This window comes from Artibeus jamaicensis, unplaced genomic scaffold (genome assembly GCF_021234435.1).
Source record: "Artibeus jamaicensis isolate MK-2021 breed Jamaican fruit bat unplaced genomic scaffold, CSHL_Jam_final contig_354, whole genome shotgun sequence".
Lineage (NCBI taxonomy): Eukaryota > Metazoa > Chordata > Mammalia > Chiroptera > Phyllostomidae > Artibeus > Artibeus jamaicensis.
The window spans coordinates 33,054,118-33,068,525 of NW_026521803.1; the positions used below are offsets into that span (position 1 = coordinate 33,054,118).

At 40.2% G+C, this 14,408-nt stretch overlaps 1 protein-coding gene across 2 annotated transcripts in view; it reads right to left on the reverse strand.

The window, feature by feature from the left end:
• The window catches only part of MBD2 (methyl-CpG binding domain protein 2), a 64,956-nt gene extending 52,616 nt beyond the window's left edge, over positions 1 to 12,340 (reverse strand). The window contains exon 1 of one of the 2 annotated variants that reach the window (XM_037165043.2): positions 11,697 to 12,340. In XM_037165043.2, coding sequence (XP_037020938.2) covers positions 11,697 to 12,232 — 536 coding nt within the window. In that variant the 5' untranslated portion in view covers positions 12,233 to 12,340. The remainder of the gene's footprint in view (positions 1 to 11,696) is intronic. The other variant, XM_037165042.2, reaches the window with a different exon arrangement.
• Positions 12,341 to 14,408: the final 2,068 nt, after the last annotated feature.

A 14,408-nucleotide genomic window follows, 5' to 3' on the forward strand; every position in this document is an offset into this window, starting at 1 on the left:
GAAAAAGACTTCTCTAACATTAAATAATAACAGTCTCCAGGAATCAGATTTTAGCTGGGACTAAAAATCTAAAATAAAGTTATCTGTTTGGACTTAGGCTCTGTGATAATGCACTGTGGTCCTCTGTTTGGACTTAGGCTCTGTGATAATGCACTGTGGTCCTCTGTTTGGACTTAGGCTCTGTGATAATGCACTGTGGTCCTCTGTTTGGACTTAGGCTCTGTGATAATGCACTGTGGTCCTCTGTTTGGATTTAGGCTCTGTGATAATGCCCTGTGGTCCTCATCCTTTCCTGGCTCACTGTTCCCAAACCCCTTTTAATTTCCGAAGTGATAAAAGCAACAATGGTGTCTCTTGCTTTGTTAAGGAGTCTGGTTGCCAACAGGAGCCAACCCCATGGTTACAGAACGGGAACTTGCAGTCGCACCCCCTTGATCTCTGGAAGCAGGGAGAGACTCCAGGTTGAAATCACTGCCAGTGGCCAAAGACTTAAGTTATGACTATGTAATGAGCCTCCACAAAAATCCACAGGGACAGCTTGTCAGCCTCTTCTGGGAGCGCAACCACAACAGGGAACCAGAATGCTTCCACATGCCCCAAGCTCCAGGACATAAGTGCTTTCCGTCAGTACCTCGCCCTGAGTCTTTTTATCTGGGTGTTCACTTGTATCCTGCAATATCCTTTGTAATGTGTCAGTGATCTAGAGAATCAATGGGTCTGACTGAGTGCTGTGAACAGTGCTAAAAAACTAACAGCCTCCGAGGAGGAGGTTGTGGGAACTTCTGACTTACAGATGGTCTTGGTTCGGGTAACAGCCTGGGCTCAAGCCTGGCATCTGAATGGCAGCTTGAGTGGAGGGCAGTCTTGGGGGACTGAGCCCTGAACTTGTGGAACTCATCCCAAGTAACAGTTTCAGAATCGAGCTGAATTCTCAGACACCCGGCTGGTGTCAGAGGTTCGTCTGCTGGTGTAGGGAAGCTGTCACATACACGTAAGAATTAGGTCTGGGAATCTTTATAAGGTACAAAGCACATAATCAAAAAACTGGTCCTGGCTGGTATGGCTCAGTGATTGAGTGCTGACCTGTGAACCAAAGGAGCCCTGGTTGGATTCCAGGCAGGGCACATACCTGGGTTACAGGCCAGGTCCTCAGTGCAGGGCACGTGACAGGCAACCACACATTGATGTTTCTTTCCCTCTCTTTTTCCCACCCTTCCTCTCTCTATAAATAAATGAATAAATAAAATCTCTTAAAAAAATAAAGAAAACTGCCAAACCAATTAATTCAAAGACTATATATATATATAACACTGCTTCAAAACTATATGGCATACATGCAGAGAAATCCATCTAAAAGCCAGCTCTCTGCTCCCTAGTCTTTAACTCCTTTCCTGCCAATCTTTAAATGGAGACATCTCCTAAAATGAACCATCCTGAGCCCTTCTTTACTTTGTTCTTGGAAATTTTATCTACTCTTCTCTTACTTATATCGTCCATCTCTGATCAGTTAATAAATCCAGTACCTTTATAACCACCTTGGAATCCATCCTTCCTTTCCTTTGTCGTTGCCTGTATCATTTATGTTTATCATGGTCTAAATCACCATGATAGGCTAACTGATTTAGTATTTCCTAGTCTCTTTGCATTCTAAACTCTACAGACTGCTCTTCCTAAAAAAACAAAAAAAAAACAACAAAAAACACTACAATCACTGATCGGATGATTAAAGCCCACAATCTTTAACTGGTTAGCAAAAGAGAGCCAACTATCTTACCCTGCATGTAAGATCCCTTTTAAATCAGCCCCCTCTGAACCTCTCCACCCTACCTTCCACTCCTCCTACCCAGTGACGTTTGCTCCAAGTCTATTTACTCACTCTATTTTCAACAGGCTGAATGGTTTACCTCTTCAGCCCTCTGTCTTTTACCTGGTCCATAATACATGACTTCACCTCTAACATCATAAAGACACCAGAAATACCAATCCACCTTGTACCTCATCTGTAAGCCATAAGAAAACCATACAGCAATCACTGTACCAAACAAATCATCATGCATTGCCTGTTGGCATCTCTATATGCTAGTCTGAAATACTGAGTTCTACATGGTTATAAAACTTCCACAAGTTTTAAATTGTATCTTCATGAAGAACATACTGAAGTCGGTATTTATGCATGGACTACGATGATGTCAAATTCCCTTCAAAATAATGAAGACTGAATCAGTGGTAGTGAATTGGGGTATGGATGAAATAAGACAGACGAGTGTTGAACTGGGTACCTGGTAGTTTTTTATATAGTTCCCTCTTCTTTTATATATATGTTTGAAATTTCCTATAATGTTTAAAATATAAACATTAAAGTACACAACCTGAGCATTTCCCCTAAAAATTGGAATGTTCTTTTTAAAAATATGAAGGGTTCAGGCAAGTAAATATGAGAATCAAAGATTTTCTTTAGCAGATGGGGGGATAAGAGGATACAGAATTATTTTTAAAGTATTCATAGGAAGAAAATTATTTACAATATGTCTACGAATAAAAAGTAACAGCATTCCCCTTTTCCTTTAAAATAAATGTTTAAGGAATCACAACACAATTTTAAACAGTATAAAATACCTTAATGTAACTCAAATTGTACCAATCATTTTCATTTCATAAACTAGACCTTATGTAACAAAAATTACATACAAATAGTGTATTGCTGGTAGCAAGTTCTACTACCTCTGCATCACAGCTATGAAGAAACAAGATCTGAAAAGTGTATTAATCTTCTTAGACAAACAGTAAATCCATGAAATTAAGAGCTGATGATTTATTTCCAATTCATCATGCAAGTCTGAAAAGATCTCAAACATGGGAATAAAAGGTTATAAATTTCTTAGTCCCATTATAAAATCGTAAGTTTTGGTTTTTTTTTTTTTAAGCCAGAATGATCCACTAAGAAACTTAAAAAAATGAATGAATACAAAATTCTACCTATCCTAACAACTGCTTTAAGGCACTCATTTTCTGAACAAGGAGAAACACTATTATTTTGGTTAAACAGGACTCAGGACACTGCTGTGAAAAAGTCAAATTAAATATGTCTTGGAATTATTTCAAAATAAAATTAGGGAGGATGGATATTGATCACACAAGATTGTCTAGGAGCTGTTAATTGTTAAAACTGGTTGACTAGCACATGAGTTATTCATTACACTTTCCTATCTACTTTTGCATGTGCTTGAACTTTTCCATAATAAAAAATAGATAGCTAAATATACTCCCAAAAGATACTATAATATTTTTTTAAAAGAGGCTAGGGGACTCCAGGATAGATCTTTTGAAAATGATGCCTACATCACTACATACATGGTAAAAAAGAATTTTAAGGACATGCACCCTTGCCTTAATCTATGGATTCTTCCAGTATAAAAAGAACAAGTAAAAAAATTATCAAGATACATTATTTAAAAATCATTAAAAGATGTTCCATTTCTCACATATATAAATCACTCACAATTATTCCTGAAAAATATTAAGTGCTCGATTTTAAAATCTAATTTTAAATTACATTTACTATTTATATTCGCACACAGCTCATGTAGTCAAGTTTCCAAACAAATTAGTTTGAATTTAAATTATAAGACTAGGCAAAATGAGGGGACTTCCAGCCAAGACGGAGGCGTAGGCGGAAACACTGTGCCTCCTTGCACAACCAAGTTTAAGGACAACAAAGTTTTAGTAACAAAAACACAACCAAAACACAGAAAACTGAACTATACCGAAGTCCAATAACACAAACCAGTCTGCCAGACCGGTAAGAGGGGCAGAGCAAGCGGCGGGAGCCAGAAGCGGGAGCCAGCGGCGGGAGCCAGCGGCGAGATCCGGCAGGAAAGATCCACCAGAATGACCCAGGCGCGCAGGCAGCCGTTGGCGGATCCCAGGTGTGGGGTAGCAAATGGCGGACCCAGTGAGGGTGCAAGGCGATAGGCTGACCGTGGTCACACATTCGCGTGCAGATAAACCAGGTGAAGGAGTGAGCAGTGAGACAGACAGCGCAGGCCCCAATGACAGGAAGCAGCAGAGGGGACCACCCCCACACACAGCGTCACAAACCAGCGACCTGGGTAGCCCTTCTCTGACCCCGCCCCCACATACAGCGTCACAACCCAGAGACCTGGGCAGCCCCGCCCTGGTGAACACCTCAGGCTCCGCTCCTAATACCTAATAGGCACAAACAGATAAAAACATGGCTCAAGAACTTAGAGCCCCAGAGCCAATAAATCTAAGCAATGAAGAAATAGCAAAACTTTCAGATGCACAGTTCAAAACACTGGTGATCAGGATCCTCACAGAACTGGTTGATTTTAGTCACAAATTAGAGGAATATATGAAGGCTAAACTAATTGAAATGAAGGGAAATGCACAGGAAACCAATAGTGATGGAAAGGAAACTGGGACTCAAATCAAAGGAGTGGACCAGAGGGAGGAAAAAAATGACCAAACAGAAAAGGATGAAGAAACAAGAATTCAAAAAAAGGAGGAGAGGCTTAAGAACCTCCAGGACATCTTTAAATGTTCCAACATCCGAATTATAGGGGTACCAGAAGGGGAAGAGGAACAGCCACAAACAGAAAACTTATTTGAACAAATAATAAAGGAGAACTTCCCCAATCTGGCAAAGGAAATAGAATTCCAAGAAATCCAGGAAGCTAAGAGTGTCCCAAAGAAGTTGGACCCAAGAAGGAACACACCAAAGCACATCATAATTATATTAGCCAAGATTAAAATGAAGGAGGGAATCCTAGAAGCAGCAAGGGATAAGGGGACAGTCACCTACAAAGGAGTTCCCATCAGACTGTCAGCTAATTTCTCAAAAGAGACCTTACAGGCAAGAAGGGGCTGGAAAGAAGTATTCCAAGTCATGAAATCCAAAGACCTACATCCAAGATTGCTCTATCCAGCAAAGCTTTCATTTAGAATGGAAGGATAGATAAAGTGCTTCTCAGATAAGGTCAAGTTGAAGGAGTTCATCATCACCAAGCCCTTATTATATGAAATGTTAAAGGGACTGACCTAAGGAAAAGAAGATAAAAAATATGAACAGTGAAAGGACAGCAAACTCACAGTTATTAACAACCACACCTAAAACAAAAGCAAACTAAGAGGACAGCTAGATCAGGAGCGGAACCATAGAAATGGAGATCACACAGAGGGTTAGCAACAGGGGAGTGAGAGAAGGAGAAGGGAGAAGGTACAGAAAATAAGTAGCATAGACAGTAGGTAGAAAATAGATAGGGGGAGGGCAAGAATAGTATGGGAAATATAGAATCTAAAGAACTTGAGACATGTGGACATAAACTAAAGGGGGGATGGTGGGGGAGGGGTATGCAGGGTGGAGGGGAATGAAGGGGGGAAATAGGACAACTGTAATGACATAATCAATAAAATATTTTTTTAAAGACTAGGCAAAATCAAAAGATCCACAGAGATTATTCAAATTTCATTCTATTCCATACTTTTATTTTCCTTCCTTGGGAAGTTTTTCAGAGGTTTTTTGTTGTTTGGGTTTTTTTTTAAGTTCTGATGTAATTTCATCAGAAATTTACTTAATTTTACTTAATTTAGTAAAACTTCATTTTACAACTTGCTTAGCCATTTCTTAGTAGAAATGGCAAACAGCGATAAAATACCAGTGAACAAGATCTGAAAAGTGTATTAATATTCCTAGACAAACGGTAAATCCATGAAATGAAGAGTTAATGATTTATTTATAATTCATCATGCAAGTCTGAGAAGATCTCAAACACAGGAATAAAAGGTTATGAATTTTTTAGTCCCATGATAACATCTTAAATATTTATTTATTTGTTTGTTTGTTTGTTTATTTATTTATTTATAAAATCTCCCTTCCTTTGCAAATGACTTATTTCTGTTCCATTAAAACCAAATTATGGCTTTCTGTCTCACAAATGGAATTTTCAAAGCAATTTGAAAATCTCATCTATCAGTTTGTATCGGAGGTTAGTTTTAGAAGGTATGTGTATCAGTTTCTTTTAAGTTATGAATGTTCGCTACTGCAGGTATTGTGAGTCTGGGGGGTAATAAGACTTTGCATGTCAGATTCCAGAACTCAGATGTAGGACCGACAGCAAGGATGCATCCTAACAAAAACTCCTCCAGCACATCACAAAAAGATGTAATGGTACTGCCAACAGAGACTTTTCAGAGCACAATTTCCACCACACCTCTGTCTTTTACTGTATGTCATTTTTTTTTTTGGAATCCAGGCTTCAGTCAGGCAGTATCATGAAAAAAAGCCAAAAAGCAAGTCAAACTTTCAATTATGCAATAAATGCTTAATAATACTGCATTGCTTTCCTTTCTCCAATGAAAAGCTTTTTTTAAATTGGTGGGCAAGGTACATTTCAACTGTATCTCAACTGTGAAAGAAGCAAATGAGCTTTTTGCATGAACCATATAAACCTATCTTAACAAGCTACATTTAACCTGCAAGTTACAACTGATTTCTTCTAAATTCAGTAAATGCTTTTAAAATGAAGACCTACAGCTTGCTCCTTAGGGAATGTGTTGCCTATCTAAATATCTAAGAAATAACAGGAGTCAACCTAGGTTAAACATATTTGAAAAAAGGGGTGGGAGAGAGGGAAGCAAACATTCTTAAACAAAATGTTCACTTCTATTACCCAGAATAAAACTGCTTTAATTAGTGGTAATTTACAACAATTTTTTCATTTTCTTCTTCCAACATTAGAGCTAGAAGACTATCTTTTGGCATAAAGACTATCTTTTTATTTTAAATCCAAATGGGATTTAAAATTTACCCTTTGTCAATTTTAAGATGCAAGTATACTAGTAAATAATTACATTATTTTAGTAGCACATCAAGCTCTATGAAGTGGATTAAGCACAAGGTGTAGCAATATTTGAAAATACAAGTAGGGATCTCTACTGGAGGCTGCAGAACAGGATGGTTAAGAGCTCTGGAGTTAAACCACCTGCATCAGGGTTCTAACTCTGCACTAACTAGCAGTATAACCTTAAGCATATTACTTAACTTCCCTATCCTAACTCCCCACACGTAAAATGGAGATAACTGTACCTATGGTTCATAGGGTTATAAGGATCTGACCAGATAATCCACAAAAACCATTTAGCAAAACAGTACTAACAACTAACAAAATTACAATCTGTGACACAGAATACATGTAAAATTAAGGTACATAAGAGCCTACACTACATCGTATATAGTATAAAACAATAAAATTCAACAATAAAATTTTAATGTTGTTTTCTCAGTGTCTTTGCCCTATGAAAATCTTATCTACCTTTTTCACTGTATCTCTCTGATGAGCATCTTATTTGCTATAGAAACTAAATATCTAATATTTAAAAAAGCTTTATCTCTAACAGTAAGAGAGAAAAAACCTTTCTCTCTTTTATAATACCATCAACATCAATGATAAAAATTAGGAACTTGAAAATGTTTGGACTTAGTAAAATATCTCGAACTACTCCACCCTACCACAACTCCACAGGTAACATAAAGCAATGGCTAAGAAGCCATTTAAGACTTTTTTTTACAAAATTTTAACTGTTGCATCAGTTGGAAAACACTTATTTAGCATCTGTGTGTTCAGCACTGTACTTGGGGGAAGAAGACAGGTCTGTGAGAAAGTCTCAGATTCCATGGAAACGAACATGAAAGTACTACACGGGACACCAGGTTTAACTACACAGAGATGACCCAAAGTAAATTATTACGGGAACACAGTTCATTGAAAGTCCCAGATTTTCAGATTTTAACATCTAAGAACTGTAGCAATGAGTCTTCCCCATGGTTTATTCAGCTAGTTTTTTCCAACAAAGAGTATACATGAGTCTATTTTTTAAGGCAAAAAAAAGGGAGGGAGTGGTTTTAAATTTTGACCTCAATAATTCAGAATCCATGGCCATACTAGTCTTCAGAAACAGATGGGATTTTTTTTTACAATTTTCACTATACATTTAAAAAATTTTATTTGTGTATGTTCTGCCCATAAAACTTGAGTTATGAATTGTTTTCCTTAATTGGTCTTTAAGAGTATCTAAAGCTTCAAGAGCTGTATGTATTGATTTTAGTGTTCTGGAATTGACTTCTTACAACACTGCAGTAAAGCTACCACCATACTCACTTTATAGAGAGAAAAATAAACTACCACACTGGAAAGTGTAAGTGACACGCTCAAGTTTGCACCACTGGTCAGGACAGAGTTAGAATAACAACCTCAGATCTCGTAGCTCCTGTGCTCTACTGCCTTCTAGAGAGACTTCTACTTCTATCTATATCTCTTGGTTTTATAGACCTTAATTATATTGCATCCAAGTCCTCCTCTTTCCAGATCTTATTCTCTCTTCATATACCTGGCTCCCTATGATTATTTTAATTGTCCTCTGGTCCCATTGTCTTTTCTTTTGAGAGAAGTGATCAGGTGCAAATGCATCATAATTTTGATAAGAGTAAAAAATGTTTCAGTATCCTACGTGATAATATATTACAGTAGCAGCTGTAACAGTTTACCATAACTCCCAGGTCTTTAATCCAGCTACGGGCAAAAGTCTAAAAACTCAACAAGTTTAGACTTGATTTAAAAAAGGCATGAAATAGCTACTTAAAGGTTCCTATGTAGAGAAAAATAGTATTTCAAAAACATCAATCTGCAAGTGCAGGAAACCAAAAACTACAAATAACAGGCATCAAGTAGACCAGTTAGAAAATGACTGTTCAAATAATGGGGTTCATACTGCAAGTAATAGTTGCAGGAACTTTTTCAGAAACTATACCAGTAGATCCAACACTTCATGAAACCACACCCTTTTTACAAACTCTGGATGATAATACATGAACTGCCACTATACTATCAGCAGTCCTGACAGAAGGCGTAATTATACTGCCTAACTGGCAACCAGAGACACGCCTTCCTATCACATTACTTGGCAGTCTCAGGAAACAACCAGAACACCATTCTACCAAAATGTGAAGCTTTCTTGATGAGCTCAAGTCCAGTTAATAAGTGTTAAGACACACCCTCCGGTGACAGACACAGGCGTCTCTAAGTTTAATCTCCCCAGGGGCAGGCTAATTCAGGAGTTAGCATTATTAGAATCAGTGCTGTACAACCTGGGGCAGGTGTTCACGTTACCAACAGGAAAGTTAGCTCTTAACCCACTATAACAGATACCGTGGGTGTTTTGAGCTATTGGTTTTTAAAGGGTCAGGTATCTACGGGGATGCTAATATGCAAAGCAATTACACTACAGACGGAAAAATAATGTGTTCGCCGTTACTATGAGTAGGTGACCTCCATCATTCATCACTGAAAGCGGAAGTCAGTATTACAAGTATCACATGCTACACGTGTCCTCCTGCCTCAGAATGTAACCTCTCAGGAGGAAATTAAGAGTGGGTATTACAATCCTGCATAGTAACTAACACTTTGTAAGTAGTTAGCAGACAACACTCCTTCTAGCCCTGAGCTAAGCACATGTGGTACAAATCTGTTCAATGTGTCCTTAAATTCTGCACGAGCAAGTAAAAAGCATATTATGTTGCACTGTCTCATAAAAAGACTTTAATTTCAGAGTTATCACTCTATTGGCTTGTGATTCGTCTTAGGTGAATGTTTGAAAAGTATGTTTTAAATTGATTGTATTAGTTTTTCTACCATAAATTATGTACTGCGTTTGTATTAAAAAAGTAAACGTCCAAAAATTTACAACATTCAAAACAACATTAAGTGACCACAAATCAGAATACAGAAATCTGCCCTTTTGAAATAATTTTTCCAGCTACTGCAAGGAAAACAACAACAACAAAAAAGCTTTGCAATAAGCAAGCTAGTTTGGACAAATATGTCATCCCAAAACCAAACAAACCATTTCCCAGGAGAAATTTCACAGTGAGTAGAATTCAAAGTTTAAGATGTTCTACTGAGAACAGATTAGTCTTCTATTCCTCAAGGAGTTCAATCCTAGATGCAGGATATTCCCGTCAAATATATTTGGCTACAAGACATGAAGACACAGTTCACAGAAAGGTTCTGTACACTACCTGCTTAGAAAAACAGAAGGAGCTATTAAGAAAGGATATGCAAAAACGAACAATTATAAATAGCACTACCTGACACAAGTGAACTTGAGAGGAGTAACAATTTGTTCCACAATAACTTTCTTAGTATTATTCAAGTAAAACTAATATTTAATGATGGGAAATACAAAAGATAACCATCTCTGTATGCTTAAAGTACTTTTTCCATTTGATCATTTAAAATTTCAAGATAAGTGGTCTCAGATAAAGTGACAAAATAGTTCTATTAAGACACCACTTTCATTGACTGAGGTGAAATTAATTTACTACAACTATTCAACCATATATTTGAGCAATTGTCAAAAATATATTCATATTTATACGTTATATCAGTAAGGATATTTTTGTGTATATGTGTAAAAAATACACATACGTGTGTATTTTTTAGCCTTTTAAGTAGTTAAGAGTATTTCCAACTCATAAATACATACACACAAATGTATTTTCGTATTAACCAAATCCAGGTCAGAAGAATGGAAATCCTTCATAATATTATTCCAGTGGCCAAATGTCTGACAACAATTGGTTGCAAACACCCAAATATATTCCCTGAAAATGGTTCAGTCAACCCACAAACACAGCCTACAAGCCACTGAATATAACATGCTTCTACTGCCTTCTGTAAATGGGATGCTTTATTAAAAAATGTTAGTAAACTTGTTGATAAGAAAATTCCACTGATATCAACAGCCACAGGCACTTTCCTGATGTTACTGGATCATCCAAACTAATGACACAGACAACATGACCACAGGACTGCAAGAGCATATCGTGCTGACAACTTGAATCATGCAGACCAAGGTTTCTCAACCTTGGCACTGGTAACATTTTGGGCCAGTTAATTCTTTGTGGTGGGAGCAGTCCTGTGTATTACAGAATATTTAGCAGCATCCCCACCTGAACCCACTAGATGCCAGGAGCTTCATCTTCCAAGGTGTGACAACCAAAAAGGTCCCCAGACATTGACAAATGTTCTCTGGGTCTAATTTTGGTCTAGGAGTCTAACAACTTATTAGTGTTTAGTTTTCAAAAGGGTGTACATTCTGCAACAAGAGAGTTCTAATAAACTTCAGGCATCCCAAATGACTACTTTATATGAAAGTTTCCTGGATCCCACAAAGTGAAACCTTGCTCCCATAGGTACCCAATTCTTGTACATGTGCATGATTAAACACTCTTGTGATGATGAGTCTGGGACAGGCTGGGAAAGGAGCCAACAGTGACTGGGTTTTACAGTTTCCAGTCTCGATGAATTACACCTTTTAACCCTTCAGTGGACTCATCATCCCTGCCAGAATAACCCTTTCTTCTCAAACTACTGTCTTCAACACCTTCAACCTAAGATGCTCGGCCCTGGGCTCTCACCATTCATATTGCCTGTCACTGCACTAGGGTCAGCTCTCATCCAAGGACTCAGAGACCTTCTACTACCAGGCCAGCCCGTCTTTGCCACTTAGCTCCGACACCCCACTCTCTTCTAAACTACGTCGCCCAGGTCAGCGCGTGACCCTTGACCCCGGGCTGACCCCGCCGCACCCTTTCAACACCCCCCCCCCGGGGGCGTTACCTGAAGTAGTAGACATCGCTCTTGCCGGCACTGAGCCCAGATTTTCGGATCACTTCCTCCTTCTTCCATCCGGGGGGGAGGGCCGGGCAGTCCATCCTCTTCCCGCTCTCCGTGGCCCGGGGTCCCCTGGGCCCCGGTCCCGCGCTCCCCGACGGGAAAGGGACCGGCTCCCGCCGGGGGGCGCCGCCGCCACCGCTGCTGCCGCCGCAGCCGCCGTCGCCGCCAAGGCCGCTGCTGCCAGTCGGGGGACGGCCGCGGCCCCGTCCCCGGCCACGGCCCCGTCCCCGGCCACGGCCACGGCCCCGGCCACGGCCACAGACGCCGCCGCCCCGGCCCGCCTGCTTCCACCGCCCCCGGCCACGGCCGCCGCCCCGAGCGCCTTCCCTGCGCACGCCGCTCACCGGGGACGGGGCGAGCGCGCTGCCCTGGCCCCCCTGCTCTATGGCGGAGTCGCCGCCAGCGCCGCTGCCGCCCGCCGCGCTCTCCCCCTCCTCCTGCTCCGGGCAGCAGCGGCCTCCCCCCGGGTGCGCGCGCATCCAGCCCCCTCCCCAGCCGGCGCTGCGCTTCTTCCGTAACCGAGCCCTTGGAATCCCGGAGACCCGCCCCGCCCGCAGCGCGGCGCGCGGGGGACGCGCGCAAGCATCATAGAGCGGGCGCGCACAGAGCGGCCCTCCCTTTAGGGGCGTGGCCCCGGCCACCACCTCTTAGGTCCTCCAAACGTTCTCAGCGGCCATCTTGTCTCCGCCTCCTCAAGGCACGCCCCCGACCCCACCCGCTCCGCCCCCAGCCGCGCCCTTCCGGCCCTTGTCCCCACCCCACGCGGAGCCCGGAAGGCGGTCGATCCGAGTTACTTGGTGGGGTAGGTCAGAGGTGTTTCAAAGAGGAAAAGGAACCCGCAAATTATTCGCTAACTATTGTCTTCAACACCTTCAACCTAAGATGCTCGGCCCTGGGCTCTCACTATTCATATTGCCTGTCACTGCACTGGGGTCAGCTCTCATCCAAGGACTCAGGGACCTTCTACTACCAGGAAACCAAAAACTACAAATAACAGGCATCAAGTAGACCAGTTAGAAAAATGATTGTTCAAATAATGGGGTTCATACTACAAATAATAGTTGCAGGAACTTTTTCAGAAACTATACCAGTTTCTGTACCAGAAACTATACCTTCCACTGTGTGATTTTAACCATGTTTGCTTCCCAATTAGTGAACAACAAAGTATCATGTTTTATATTCACTGACTGAATGATTCACTTAACGGAATAACAAGTTACCCCTTTTCTAGTCTCTACAGCAAAGCTTGCTGGAGAGCGTTGATTGAAAGAGTCAAAGTGCACCTTTTTGATTAGCCTTAGCACCCTGAACTGATTGTCCTCCTAGAACTTTGTAAGGCTTCTAAGCAGGGAAACGATAATTTGGAACATACACTCCAGTTCTACACAGTCTACCTGTAAATTCTTTTTTAAAAGACCAGAATCCCCGAACCCACGTAGGATTTACCAAATTTCAGGATTTTTTTCTTAATTTAGACTTCCTTGACTAACGGCCTTTGGCAGATGTCAGTGGCCTTTGGCTTGGTAAACACTGCCTTGTGTTGAAAGACCAACTTAGCCCACTGTGACAAGAATGTGTGTAATTCATTCGGATCTGCCCACTCGTCATTCAGAAATGATGTTAAAGAACAATGCCAAGTTGATTAAGGAAACTAACTGATTTACATTTTATAAAAGCATGTTTTCTATTTGTTCTTTTGCATTTCTAGAAATGTGCTATTGAAAACCAAAGTGGTAGATATGTCATGAAGTGTTTGGAAGACTGAAACTCATAAAGTACATTTTACTAGATCACTGATTAATTATCTTCAGTTTTTGTACACATAGGACCTAAAAGTTTAGGGCCGGGTTTAATGTATAGAAAAAAATGATTCATATAAAATAATGAAAAATCCAAATTTATTTGATTTGCCTTTGCAATATGTGCAAACACCAGCTCATCCACACCTACTTGTCGGTCTCTGAGCCTGCCCTTACACTTCTTCTAAAGTCCTTAATTTGAAACACACTTCAGGAAATCTATCTAGAGATGTGTCCAGCAAAGAGTTGAAAAATTGTCAGGAGAAGAATCAGTTGTGGAGATGTGCATTAAATGTCACTTGTGAAAGTTACAATTGAAGGAGACAAAAAGTGGAGGAGAAAAGAAAGAGGAACCAATAACTGAATCTTGAGGAACACCTACATTTAAGGGTCAAGTGAAGGAGTAAAAATCATAGAAATATGAGGTTGAAGTCTGGATAACAAACACTCCATAAGAAAAGGGGCTTTGATTTTCACACCTAATTAAAGTGAAGGGTAAATGTGAGCAAATATCCAAGTAGAAATGATAGTTGAGACAATGGATAGGAAAGTTTTACCTTTCCATGCTGTGTCTGCCAAGGCTATAGATCAAGTCAAATGACAGAGTGGATATAAAAAACATGTTTAAAGGAATAAATCTCTAACAATTTAAGCTAACTACTACCAGGTCCCTCTTGCTAAATCCCAGTAGAGCTAGTTCAGTATTTCCTCTGTTAAGGAAACTCTAATTTAGAGATTTCAAGGGTCACACTTGAATTTTTCTGCCATGATACCATAGAGCAAAGTACCAAAAGGGGGGGAAAACACTTTTTATTCTCCAGTTAAAAGAAAATGACATCGAATTAGTATAGGGGCT